Genomic DNA, 14,358 nt, shown 5'->3' with positions numbered 1-14,358 from the left:
TGGGAACCTACCTCAGCAGGGTGAGCCCTGCCCCAGAGCCCACCTTGATGGGCACCACGAGTCCTCCTTGAGGCAGACACAGAGCACTGTGCTCTGGCAATGTTTTTCCAAATCCAATCAGCACAGCGAATGACAGCCAGGTTTCATTAGTTTTATGCCCCAAAATATTTTAAATCATTTCCAAAAACTGTCAGAATGCTTTAAATCAGCAATTTCTAAATGGAAAAGCCTATAATTCATTTTTTTCTTTAAAAATTAATCTGATTGGTTGCTTAATTAGAATTGTCAGTATTTACACAACCTCTGAAAATGAAATTTTTGGTAGATGTTATTGTTTCAAGCCCAATAATTTTTCTATTTAGCAAAACTTATCGTGGCTTCATCACAGAAAAGAATTACCATAAAAAATACTTCATGAGGCAGGAAAAAAGAACACCTCCTGCTTTTTCCTTGTTTTGAGCAACTCTGCCATTGCAGTGATTGCAGCAGCATGGCCCCATGCTTCTCACAGCTCAGGCTCCTGAAGGGAGAAAGGTAATGCTAATTCCATAGTTAACTTTGCTTAATTAAATAAAAAGAATATTAGAGTAAATGAAACGGGATTCCTCCCAGCCCCTGCCCTGATCAAGCTGTGCTCCCAAACATGTGGTTTGATTATGGTTTTCTTAGCAAGATGACTGTCAGACTTTGCGACCCAGCGTGAAGACAGGCTATTAACAAGTCAGATATTTATAGTGCAGATATCAATAAGTCGGGTATTTAATCACCACTTTCTTCAATCTGTCCACAGCTCAGACAAATAATCCAGCTGTGCCAAAGGCAACGGAGCTGCATGGAGCTGGTCCAGGGTCTGGCCCTGGGCTGCTAGCCCTGCATCTGGGACAAATTTCCTATATCCATATGTGCCATGACCTCTGTGTTAACTGATTGAGTCACAGTACCTTATATAAGTACCTTATACACCTTCTCATTAGCTAATTATCCAACAAGTTTCAGATGGACTATCTAGTCACCCCACCACAAATGCTGGTCTGAAAAGCACTTGGAGGAGTACCTTTTCCAGCTGGGAATGACAAAACATCCCTCTGATGTTTCTGCAGAACCTTCCAGCTGTACCCTGCTGCTGCAACAGGAGGAGACAACATGCTCAAGTCACAGCTACATCCTGCACATTTGCCAGTGCTCAGCAGTGTGTGATCTGAAAGGAGCTGCGGGTGGGGATAGGGAAGGTTTGCTTTCTTTGACTAATGGCATGGCATATATTTTGCCTGCAAAAGTCCTCTCAGATATGAAATTTCACAAATCTTAAAGAAAGGTCTTTTCTGAGTGCCCAGAGACAGTGCACAAGCTAATCCTGTAGCACTGAGATGATAAAAGCACACCCTGAAGGAATGAATAATTGAGGGCCAGCGCTAAATATTAATGGCATACAAGGGGGAGAAGACACTTTCCTCAACTTTGCACTTATCGAGCTGCCTGTTCAGATTTGAGAGGAGATATTCTCCCAACCACTCAGAGCTCCTTAAATCCCACTTGGAAGGCTGTGGCACTTCAAAATAATGCTGCCTTTGCCTAAAATCCCACAGCTCATTCTCCATTCAAACCTCAAGAGGAACACAGCAGTGTTTATCAGAGGACATGATCCAAATGCAAAGGGACATGGAGAACGCTCGCTGAGTCCCATGTCACACAAGGGACATGGAGAATGCTCACTGAGTCCCCTGTCACACACAGAGCAGCATCTGCACAGGAGGAAAGATGCACGGGGAGCAGGATGGAGTGCAGTAATGGGGGATGCCTGTCCAGGGCTTTCTGACTTGAGGTGATGGAGGGATACTGAAAGCTTTGGTGGAACCCTTACGACAAATGAAGAAGGGTGCAATTGGATTTCTTTCGTTAAATGTCACCTAAGCTCTAAAAGTGGCTCTGCAGACAGTGGAGACAGCCCCAAAGAACAGAACTTCCCTACAGCACTTCCCAACCCTGGGCCAGTAAAAAACAGGTAATGCATTAATTTAAAAAAAAAAAAAAAAAAAAAAGACTATCTATACTTTCATATAACTTAGGCTGCTCTCTGCTGGATCTGTGTGCATTTAAAGCCAGGATTGTACACAGCACTTAAATTCACCAATAGACCACACCATGGGAGTTGAGAAACCTGGGGCCCCCTCCTCATCCCACCACTGGCTTGTTAAAGGAATTGAGATATGTGACTGTAGTCTCCTAACCCTGGTTTCTATATCCTCCTCCACATCTCATGCTTTGCTGACACCAACAGTGAAGTTCCGACTGATTTCCAGGCTATCTCAATAAAATCTATAAACAGCTTTAAATGAGACAGTATTCCCAACGTTAGGGAGACAAAATACCCAAATAAAACAGGTTTCCATAACGCTTTTCCATAAGGCATTGCTTTAATTTAAGCAATGCCTGTGGTTGGAGCTGTACCTTTCTGAGGCACACCCTCGATGCCAGGACTTGCCCCACTGACAGCAGTAAGGGGTCTGCAGCATCTCTGCAGAGGAAGCACAAGCTTGCAATAAAGCACATTTGGACAGCAGCTGCTGTGGCTTGGTCAGCCCTGGGAGGCTGAAAAATTGTCATTTGCAGGCAAGTCTGTATATTGAGGATGATTTCGAACTTTTAGTGATGGCAACGTGCCAGGTGCTGAGAAGCAAAGCTCCAAGGAAGCCCCATGGGCACTGCAGCCAGTCCAACCCCAGCCAGGTGCAACGAATTCCATCAAGCTGCACTAAAGAGCCCCTCCTCTGCTAATGCTTTGCAGGTGCTTCAGGTGTGGAGAACTCAGCAGGGTTTGCTCAGCCTCTGTTTTCTTGTCTAGGGAGACAAAAAGGGCCTCAGCTCCAGAAGGACAACTCCAATCCTCAGATCCGCTCAGCAGACTCTGGTCCCTATAGCCAAGCCCACCCTAAAGGGCTGTGGTGGAAAGCTGTCACTTCCCCAGTTGAGGTACCAATGACACATCCTCACTAAGGCCCCTCCAACCTTGGTGAAGATTGCAAGGAACCCATCTGTCCTCCCTTCCTTCAAAACCACCACGGAAGGGAATCAGATCCCATGATGTTTGGACACAGGAAGGTCCATGGCTCTCATTCTCCTTGGGCCCCATCTCCCCAGGTTACGTGTACCTTTTCTGCTCAGTCTTTTCCTTCTGGGGCACTCAGAAGCTTGGTAAGATGAGCCTGGCTTGATTGAATACGAGATACATTGCATGTGACTGAGAACAAAACATGACGTTATCAACTCTGGGGTTAAATTTCTACTTCTTCCAAAATAGCAGTGCTCAAGAAATGTGATGGTTAAAGCCCTTCTATAAGTGTGGTTTTGCTGATGACTTATCTCACAAGTTCCTCCCAGAGGAAGGATAAGAAGGAGCCTGCATGCAGTGATCAGGGCACAACTGCTCTTCAGCAGCACCTTTCAGAGACAAACCAGGGAGAAAGAGCAATCTGAGCAAGTGAACAAATTGGTCTAAAATAGCTTTAAGTACCTTTTGGCTGTAAATTTGAAGATCCCCAGCTGTCAGATCAGCAACTTTCTCAAAACATCTTGCACAAGGCATGTTCAGAGTGGGGAGCCTCCAACCCTGCTGCTTACAACAGAGCTGGGTGAGCTGCTCCAGAGCTGCCCCACACCTCTTTCTCCTCATGAAGCAGTACATAGGAATCATAAGAAACTGGTTTTTTTTTGTTTGTTTGCTTTTTGTTTTTAATGGAGTCAGACAGCATTATGTTCCTGTTTCTTTTCTATGCTAATCCTTATCAGGCAGCTGATGCTTCACTGCATCACAGAAGTAACCATGTCCATGGGCATCCACCACATCCCAAATTTAGAACACTTTTTAACAAGCTGGAAGGAACAAAATAAACAGCACTTGATCTGTGAAGCTTCCCATTCTTGACAGCGTCCCCAGAGGTGGTGGGAAGCTGAGAAGATAGCTCCTTGCTTTAATTGGTACATTAAAATTCTTCCAAGCTGCTACACAACTGTTAATAGGCAACTTAATTAAGTACTAACCCAGTTCATATTTCCACCCTCTAGAGGCCCTTGTTTCATTTTTTTTTTCTTATTGCAGCCAAAACCATGGGGACTTTTGTCCTTATCATGTAAAACAAGCTGAGGGCACTGACACCAGGCAATTTAACTCCTGATCACAAGACACCTCCACCAGACACTGGACCCCCAATTTGTCCCCTAGAAAGAAGACTTAGGAAAAGATCTGTCCCCTCTTGCCACCCTGCAGCAAGGTATCCTGCTGTCCCTGGTCAAACAGAGAAGTTTCAAAGCAGTTCAATTACTTCACACAAGGCAGAAAAAGGGAGCAGACCTAAGAGACTCTGGGAGCAAGGTGCGAATTGCTGCAAGTTAACAGAAATAAACAGCAAAAATCCTCAGCACCAGCAGTCACTTCACCCCCACTGAGTGCCAAAAGGAGCAACAGATCCTCTCCAGGCAGCAGGTGCAAACACAAAGGCATGTTTTAGGCAGGGCTGAGGAGCCTCACTCAGCTTCTCATTTCTCAAAATGTTGGTGTACCCCACATCCTGCCCAGAGGACATCCCCCCTCAAGCCACCACATGACAGAAAAGGAAAGATGTCACCTCCTGGTCCCCAGGAGAGGTGGGTTTGTTGGGTTTGACAGTGAGGTCCTCAACAATGGAGTTCTCAGTTTCACTTTTCTTTCCAAGGCCAGGCTGGGGTAAATCAAAACTTGCTTCAAAACTGCTGTGTAAAGTGATAGGTTTAAGAGCCATGCAAACAAACAGTGCAGTTTCCATTACATGTGAGTTACAAGTCACATAAGTTAAAGTAGTGGGGTTTAACTGCTGCCTAGCACACTTTTGGTAATACTCCCAGACTAAGGAAGGAGGGGTTATGGAAGGATGGAGCAGCAGAAGTAGGCACAGAATAGGTCAAAATCTGGAAGAAATAAAAAGTTCCATTAGGAATCTGAAGCTTGGACATGAAAAAGTAGAGAATGCACTTGTGCTTATTGTGTTTTCAGAGTGTTGCAGAGAGAAGTTAGGGATGGCAAAGGGCCAAATATTTCTGGGACATGGGTGGGAACAACGCCAGGTTGGTATATTAACCCATAAAGAGGTAATCCAGGTGGGAAGAAGGACTAATTGGGCCATTCAAACCTAGCAGTGCACAAATTGCTTTGGATGTCACATCCCCCATCCCTCACTTCCCACTGAGGTCTCTGAGCCAAACACAGTAGCTTTGTGTTTAAGATAAAGGACAACAGCTTCCCTGGCTGTTCTGCTTCACTGTTTTGTAGGCATCATTCTCTTTTGCTTAACCATTCAGCCTTACTGCACAGATTTCACTGGGAAGTAACAACCTTTTCAGAGATCCCCTGCTTGTTCTTTGATCCTGTAGCAGTCAGCACCATCAAAGATAATACATACCTGTGGAAGAAATGCTTTTTCCCCAGCCTGTTTTAGATGGCATGCACTCATGACTCATGTGGACTGCTAGGTACGCGAGCAGGGAATCCCACAGACAGCTAATGGTTAATACTTGCAGGCAGTGGTGGGAAACCACTTGGCTATTTAAATGCATGCATGCATCTGTAGGACATGTAGTATCAAAACAAACTTTTAAGAACTTACTGCACTTCTGCTTTTACGCTTTCTTGGACAAGATAACTGGGAAGCCAGGCAACATTATTTCCTGGAATTCTCTTCCCTAGTTTCTCTTCCAAGTTCTTTTCTGTCTGAATACATAATACTGCTTCCAATTCCTGGAACTCTTGCAGTAAATACTAATTTCATGCCATTTAACAGAGATTAACATTTCTCTCTACGAATTTCTTGCAGGAAAAAAAGAGAATTCTACATATATATGTGAACATTTTCATTTGCACAGACCATTTCTTTAAAACATCAGGAATCTGAGTGAGTTACCCAATTGTTCCTTTTATATCCAATATTGAGCTTTAGTGATTTTTCAGTTTCAAACATTATGAGTTTTTCTTTCAGTAAGCATATTCTTATACCACCATTTAGCATTATGGACAATGCTCTGATGAGACTGCACACAGGGATTTTTCAGAAGACAGATCAGAAGACTGCAGAATAGAATATTCTCCCTCTGGTGAAGGGTGGGATGAGCTCATACCGGTGCTTACCTTGCAATAGCTCGTTTAGCCACTAGATGTCTTTGTGCACTGCCTAGCAATCCAGAGTACTGTTCCTGCTGTCTGAGGTCAAGCTGATTTTGAACCAAAGTTGCACAGAAGCCTTCTTTTGTCCACTGTATCTTTTTTTTTTTTTTTTTTTTTTTTTTTCTTTTTTTAACTTAATAATTGCCCTGTGTCCAGGAAGAGCTGTAATTCCGTGATACTGCCAACTCATCCTGTGCTGCCAAGGGTTATACAAGTACTCAGTACATCATAACAATACACAGAAGTACTGGCCTGAGAGCTCCACAGGCACAACCCTCTGCATCACCGAATCCCTTCCACGATCTGTCACAAAGCATAGACAGAACTGACAGCTCCTGTCAGGCCTTTTCATAACATCTGCCCTGTTCCTAGCACAAGGAAGCTCTATGTGTATTTCTTCACTGTCTGAGCTGGATACACACATTAGGGTGGAATTTTCTGGTTCTTGCCCTTCTTCAGGCTGTCAAACTCAACGCATCACTGACTGCAAGAGAAGGTAAAGTGAATAACAGGTTGGAAACTTTTATTCAGTAATCAGTCCTGCTGTGTGGGTAGAATCTTAGCAACTGGAACCCAAGTATGTAAAAATACTGAGTTTTCACAGTGAAAAAAACAGACCATAGAAAATATTCCAGTATTATCTCTTACAACCATTATTTCAAGATCCTCCATTTTAAAAGCAACATGCTTGCGTATTTTATTTGCTTTCTATTCTCAACCTTCCCCTCCCTCTCAAAAAAATGTTGAGTCAGTAACCCTTCTTTCCCTCCCATTGCCCGCACGCAATGGGAAGGAGAAAAACACTGAACAAAATGCCCCTCCTGATTTCCAAAGGTTTACTGAAGAATTTTCTCCCAGTGGTGTCAAAGGCCAAGATGATGTAGATTGCTGTGACACCCAGCAGTCCTGATGTCCCACGTACCAAAGACAACCACGGTGCTACTGAACTCTGATTAGAGGCTCTGTCTCCCGGATGAGCCATCGAAGAGCTTCATGTCGACCCTGCCTCTCCAGTTCTGCTCCAATTACTTCCCGGCACTTTTGATGATAGTCATTCACCCAGTTACACTAGAGAAAAGGAGGGATACAACATTCAGTACAAACACAGAATAGCTGGTGGCTGTACACAGCTATAAAGGCAAAGACATTAGTAGGGCACTGTGCCCTTTGGGACTGGGCTGTGAGGCTGGGACGGCATCCTGTCCCAGAGAGACCCCCAATGCATTCTAGTGACTTGCAGATTTGATGAGAGAAGGAACCAAAACAATTAGTCCTGGGTTTTCAGAGGTGCTAAAGTTCAGTTCAAATGACTGTTCAAATAAAATCTGCAAATCGCTGCCTCCAACAAGTCAGAATAGCTACCTTGGCACAGTCTAATTAAAAGCTTTGCACATTTGTAACTCTGAACAATGCACTGCTGAGATACAAGTTGCCCTATTGATCTCAACAGGTAACCTTAAGGTAAATCTTGGCACTGTTCACAGTCCTCTTCAGATAAAGGAAATGTAAAATGGAATTATCATTCAGAATAGCAGGATAAGCTGAAGAAAAATGAGCAGTATGATAAGAATCAGCATGAAACACACCAAGGTGAAGGTAATGGGAAACTAAAGAGAAAGCTATGGTATAAAGCTATTTAGGAAATAAATGCTGCTGAGCAAGTATGACTGATGTCTGCCCAGAGGCCATATGCACTGCAAAACGTGGCACTGCTGAATGGGATAGATCATGATCAGATACAGACAGCAACATGGGGCAGTAATTAGCGTACGTCTCCGGGGAGACAGCACCAGAGTCTGAAAATGAATGCAGGAGCCAAAAAAGACAACACATGAAAACAGCAAATACAGTATTAAAGCATCACTGGAAGGCCCTCGCTGCCTTCATCACAGAATAATTCAGATAAGAATTCTGAAGTCATCTATTCCACCCAGCCACCCACAACTGGATCAAGTTGAAAATGAAGTCAGGTTCTTCAAAATCACTCTCTGAATCTTCCAACTAGAACAGAGGACAGTGGTTCATGTAATCAGAACAACACAGTTCTAGTGTATAGAAAACAGTGGAAACCTGCTCTTTTCACTTACCTCTTTTTGTGTCAGCAAGCTAACATCAATCATTTTTGTCTGAATTGGAACCAGTGTTAAGGGTTCAAAAGTTAGGCTTCCTCTATTTTTGAAGTTGTACTGCAAAAGACAAATGAAGTTGCAAATTTTTAGAAGTTGCTCTAGCAAGATCATACTGTTCAGCTCATATCATCACTGACCACTAGAAAAATACCCTCATATCATTCAGATAAGAAGGTAGCAACTTATCAAAAACTTTTTCCTCATATATCAAAGAGATAATCTCCACATAAATCTTTGTCATTTCTTTCAATAGTCACTTTCTAAAGACCATGTCCCAAGTCACAACTGTACAGGACTTGATGACCATACAGTAACTTCCAATCTGGCACTTCTAAAAGCATATCCCAACCAGACCTGAAATTATTATGTCAAAATCTATCTGTGGGTTTGGTTCTACTGCCAGGGGGACTGACCTGACATCAACTAATGCTACAGCAATAAATCCAAGTGGCTGCATTAAAGAAGGTTCTGGTCTTTGATACCCAGACAGAAAACATTTTAGAACAACTCTCAAACACGTATGTTAACCCATGGAAACTCTGCTGAAGCAGAACTGTCTTCTGTATCTCCATTAACAGAGAAAACTTAGAAACAGTCTTCACCAAAGCAGGGTTTTGGTGAGCAGCAGTCTTGAGTAGGACTAACTGTCTGCAGCACTGTCCCACCTCAAGTTTTATGAAACTGAGTCATGAAGAAAGGTACAACTTGTGCAGGTTATTCACCTTGGTTTCAGCAGGGATCACAAGGACAACATTTTCTATTCGGATCCCGAAGGACCCATCCTCATAGTACCCAGGCTCTGTAGAAACAGACAGTAATTAACCAAGACACACAACTACACTATGAAAGTGCTTATTCCCTATGGCAAAACTTCCCCTTCATAGCTTTAGTTCACTGAGGTTGCTAAACAATCTTGACATCAGGCACCCAGAGAGGCAAACAAATTTCTGACTCTACTTAATCTGCACAGAAGCCCCGAGCAAGGTGACAGCAGAAGTTCTCAAAGAGAGGAGAAACCAGACAGACAGCCCTCAAGCTCAGAGAGTTTCCTTTCAAGTCAAGAGAGAGCACCAAGTACATGTTCCAAGTACCAGAAACTCTGTAAGCCTTCATCTCTTTATAAAAGGCCAATAGGAAACCCCCTTTCCTGAGGTTATTTTAGAGTTCTCTCCTGACTCCCTGAAAGACTTGGCAGTCCTGAAGGAATGCAAGTCTTTTAGTAAAACCCACAAGGTTGTTTATTTCTTACTGGAAAAATAAGGCATGTATTAACTATTTCAAATTACCCATAGCATAGCTCCTGAAAATCTCATGTTCACCATGTTCTGTAGCCAGCTCTTCCACTGCAGAATGGGAGGCAGCATGCCAAAACTACTATGGTCAGCAGCACAGATCTGCTGAGGTTTGCACTTTACAAACAAGGAAGCAGGTCTGCAGAACTCAACTGAAAAGATGCTTTATGGTGACAGCTAAAATCATAGTGTCTTTACACAGAAAGGTTAAGTGACAAAGTAACAAACTGAGGAGGCAGGACCAGAGCTTACGATCACATCCTCCCTTCACCACTGAGTTATTCTCCCTGCATCTTAAGATCTTGGTCCCTCCCTCATTAGCCAGAAAGAATTGTCAATCTTAAATACCATCAGAGACGATCATGCCAGCCTCCAAGGGCTCATCTGCAAAGGTTTTGTAGCTAATGCCGCAAGGACCTTCATGTACATTTAGGAAAGAGCCAACTCCATGTCCTGTCCCGTGCAGGTAATCCAAACCACAGTCCCACAAGGCAGAACGGGCAAAGGAATCTAGAAGGTGACCTGCAGGCCAAGGGGAAGAGACACACATGGAAAGAAAACTTGATCAACTCAGGCTCAAGTCAGGCTTCCTCACAGACTGATAATCACATCGAGGGTTCAAACCTGGAAAATGCACAAAGAAAACAAAATTTTTAAAAGGGGAAAAACAAAAGTCATTGGTTTGTCAGTCGTTACAGAGCAGAAGTCTGCCATTCAAACTCATCCTCATTGAAAGAACCCCTCTCCCATTCAAGTTGCACAGCTCTTCAGAATACAGCCTGCAAAACGTTGCACTGCTGCTTGCTTTACTTGGGTTCTCAAGAAAGAATCTAGCAGTTAAATGGCCCACAAAGAATTCAGGCAGCTACATGAAGAGAACTTTGTGTGGAAGACCTGGCAATTCTACTTGGTGAATTAACCAGCCAAATCTCTTGCCTGGATTCCATCACTTCAGGCTTTTTCAACCAGAATGCAAGGGATTTCTGTTGCCTGCATGCAAACATCAATCATGTGCAAGTGCTGACACTCTCTGTACTGCTCATTTCAGTTGGAGTTTCGCATACCAGCAGCCAGATGCTTTTTCCTCACATACATAAGAATGTGAACTAGAAGCCACCCTACAAAGAGGCATGCTAATGTCAAGCTTCTGACTAGAGAGAAAAGAGCTTGCAGCATTCACCAGCAGTGAACGTATATCACACGTTCTCCTGCACAAAATCAAATCAGCTCCTCTATGTGTTTTTCTGCCACACTATTCACTGATGAAAGAGATTCCACATTAACTGGAAGAAAATTAGTGAGTCTTTTTGAACTGGAAAGTGACCTATCGCTTTGATAAGTCTTAGAATAAAAGCATAAATACAATCTTAGAGCACAAAAAGGCCACAGATGTGCTAGGAGTGCCAGTCACTGAGGAACATCACCATCACCCTAGAAACAAAGGGCTCAGAATACCCTTCAGATTTCTCTCTCTAAATTTTCATCACTGGTGGCTGCTAAAAGAAGGGGAAATCAATAATCCAGAATCCAACATGCTGTGATGGAAACAGACACAGGCAGTTACACCAACATCTGCCTAACACATCAGGACCTATCAATCATAATGCTGCTTTCACATCACTTAACGGTTCTCCAGAAGTCACCGTCATGGTCAAGAACTCCAACTCATCAACTTACCTTTGGTTCCATTTGGGAAAATGGCTGCACTCACAGCTATGTGTCCCTTCAGGACATAGGTGAAGCATTCCTGCCAAAGAAATGTATACTGTAAATAAAAAGGGAGAGACAAAACATTGCCCTTCCCCAGAACAGAAAGGAAGCATCTGGTAGCAAAATGCAAAGGATGTGGAAAGACCTGCTCATTTCCTCCTATGGCGATGCAGTGCAAAAGCAAAGCACAAGCAGAAAAGAGTTTAAATTACTCTGAAGATCTTCCTCAGTTAATATGGACAGTGCCACAAACTCAGACTGCAAGTTTAGCAGCAGGATTCACCTGACCTACATGACTGATTTTCTTTGTGGCTAGGAGCTTCACTTCCTAAGCATATCCTATTTTCATCACTGAGCAAACTACAATAATTGGGTGTTAATTAAAGAAACAATTTAAAATAAAGAAAGTTATATTGCTGAATTTCTAATGTGGACCTCCTCAGATCAGTCTCAGAGTATTTTTTGACACAGTACAGTAGACACAAACCACTAATGCAGCTCTACTGAGGTTTAAGCTAAATTAAACTCCTGTAGTACCCCATGTTGGGCAAACCAGTAATGCGTATCCCCAGCCCACTCATTTTATTACCTTGTAGAGAAGACATGCTATTTAGTAAATTAGAGGTGTATATTTTGAGATAAAAAACAGTGTCATTCTCTAAACACTTTATATTCAAAAAGTTCAAGTCTGACAGCTTCCTCTTCAGTCTTAATCAAAACGTTGCCACTTTCATTATTGAAGACATAGTACTTGATAGATCCCTTAGACAGCATAGCAGTAAGTCACATCACTAAATTTAAGTCATCATCATGATTAAGTATCTCAAATAAGGGTCAAATTGCAGAACACGCTGAGAGGACAACCTACCTTTTCATAGGCTGACGGTGTGCCAAAATGCATCGTTCTGGTCACATCTGTTGTACCATCTCTTCCAGAGGCAAACAAAGATTCAGGAAGAAAAGAATAGGAGAAAAAAAAAGAAAGATCAAAGTGAAAATACATTTAAAAAAAAAAAAAGTCATACTGCAGAAAAACAACCAGTCTAACCACTGGGTAAAGTTATCTGCTCTGTGCTACATAAGACTGATTGTATAAAAGATCCTAATCCCAAAAATTCCTGAACACGCACATTCTCTTTCAAACATAAGGATCTCAAAATTCTTCTCAAATCAGAATCTATGCTGCTCATAAAAGTGAATTTGGGGTTCAACTGTTTAGCTGTTACCTGCCCACTTGAACACAATAGAGAAGGCCAAATTTATTCTATTGTATGAAAATTGATTAATTAGCAGCTTGAAGATATATGTTTATGTCCAAATTACAGCTAACAGCTCAGAAGAAGGATGTGTAAGCAGGTTTAGTGTCCTTGTCATCCTCAGGATGCTTTATGCTACTAGAAATTATCCATCATTTGGATAGGATTTAGTCTGAAACATTCAGAAAGTTATTATTATATTATATATGCAGATATTATTTTGAGCCTGCTGTCAAACACAGAGGCTCTTGAAATAATGAGTTACCTTTGAAACATTCACTCCTGTATCAACACTCTTCCCAGCACATACAGGCCATAGACACAAAGAACTCACAGTTTAACTTCTCAGTGGTGACAAGCTGAGCATCCCTGTCACAATGCTCTGCTGAGTGTCATTGATGTCCAGCTTACATTCTATTCAAAGACTTGCTTTTCACAGTGGCACCAAGGAAATTGCTAATTAGGCCATCAGAGGGGTGGGGTAAAGATCTCATTGTAAAAGCCTTATCAAAGGATGTCTGCATGGTTCATTTTCAAAGCTCTTCCTGACTGACAAAACAAAAAGGCACAGCTCTCAGAGGAACAGCCAGGTCTATCCTGCATCTCTGAACAAACCACTTCTCATACATTTACACTGGTTGAAAACACTACTTCCTTCATTATCTGTGGAGTCCGAGCTTCACAATAAACAGCTGCAGAGAACTGAGGCCACTGCCAAAAGAGCAGAGAGTGCATCAAAAGACATGACACCTGCCCAAAAACATACCTGACACCCAAATGGCAGAAACTTTGCACCTGAGCCTCTCTCTGGAAAGGCAAAAAAACTGCCACAGGGCAGTGCTATCCTGCTCCTTTGCCCCACCTTGTTCTGACCTCAATATCAACCAAATCATTACCTTCTGCCCACATCCTGGTAGGGTAAGTGCCTTACTTAGCTGTGCAGGCTGCTGTGTGGGCAGCCAAAGGCTAAACCTGGATAGCCAGACTTCCTCCCAGCTCCCCACAACACTAACATGATCATCAGTGAGCAGAGCTGCAACAAACAGAAACATGCCCCACCGGCTAAAGCACAGCTACAATCACACTGACAAAAGGACTCAGAGAAGCCCCAGTCAGCAGCCCAGAAACTAGCTCAGTGCCTTCTGACTCAATCACCCACTGACTGATGTTCCTGGCTACACTCGGAATCCCACAATCTTCCTTCACATGGGATACAATAAGCAGGATCCCTGCGAAACGGCACTGCAGTCAAAATTACACATCACCATGCTTGCCAGAGCAACTGCAAGCTGACTGTGCAGGGCAGTCACTAAGAGGAGAAAACATAGTGGTTCTGTCCCATTCATCCCACTCACTTGTACTGTGCTCCTGAGTCCAGGAGGTAGATCTCGTTGACAGACAGCGTTCTGTTGGTCTCAGGAACTGGCCTGTTCAGTTAAACACAAAGTTGTTTGGTCCACAGTTTTAAGGCCTCCAGCCCATATCTACAACCCAGAAGCCTTACCAGGCACTCACTTGGATGCACCAGTTCCGATTTTTTGTGGCAATTATGGAAATCTAACATGTAGTAAGCCAGAGATCATACTAAGGAGTTTATTTTCTACAACAAATAGCACTAAAGTACAGAGAATAGATTTCTTGCTTCCAGCAAAGCCTTCAACATCTGTTCCTGGACGTACTGAAGAACAGTTTGCACTTCATATTTGTTCTTCTCAGACTTCTACCCACAAAAAAGCCTTTTTCCATGGACCCTGAGCAGATCAGCATCATAATGCATGCTG

The 14,358-nt window shown here is 43.0% G+C and overlaps 1 protein-coding gene across 2 annotated transcripts in view; it reads right to left on the bottom strand.

Annotated features, from left to right (window-relative positions):
* Positions 1–6,687: 6,687 nt before the first annotated feature.
* Positions 6,688–14,358, bottom strand: part of XPNPEP1 (X-prolyl aminopeptidase 1) — a 29,532-nt gene continuing 21,861 nt past the window's right edge. For both annotated transcript variants that reach the window (XM_042818233.1, XM_042818234.1), the window contains exons 15-21: positions 13,933–14,004; positions 12,190–12,250; positions 11,289–11,358; positions 9,960–10,133; positions 9,042–9,118; positions 8,278–8,376; positions 6,688–7,258 (exon numbers count right to left, since the gene is read on the bottom strand). In XM_042818233.1, coding sequence (XP_042674167.1) covers positions 7,130–7,258; positions 8,278–8,376; positions 9,042–9,118; positions 9,960–10,133; positions 11,289–11,358; positions 12,190–12,250; positions 13,933–14,004 — 682 coding nt within the window. In that variant the 3' untranslated portion in view covers positions 6,688–7,129. The remainder of the gene's footprint in view (positions 7,259–8,277; positions 8,377–9,041; positions 9,119–9,959; positions 10,134–11,288; positions 11,359–12,189; positions 12,251–13,932; positions 14,005–14,358) is intronic.

The sequence above is a fragment of the Centrocercus urophasianus genome, unplaced genomic scaffold (genome assembly GCF_019232065.1).
Source record: "Centrocercus urophasianus isolate 14NV4802_14NV808 unplaced genomic scaffold, USGS_Curo_1.0 seq_17, whole genome shotgun sequence".
Classification (NCBI taxonomy): Eukaryota; Metazoa; Chordata; class Aves; order Galliformes; family Phasianidae; genus Centrocercus; species Centrocercus urophasianus.
This window is presented reverse-complemented; position numbering and strand designations above follow the sequence as displayed.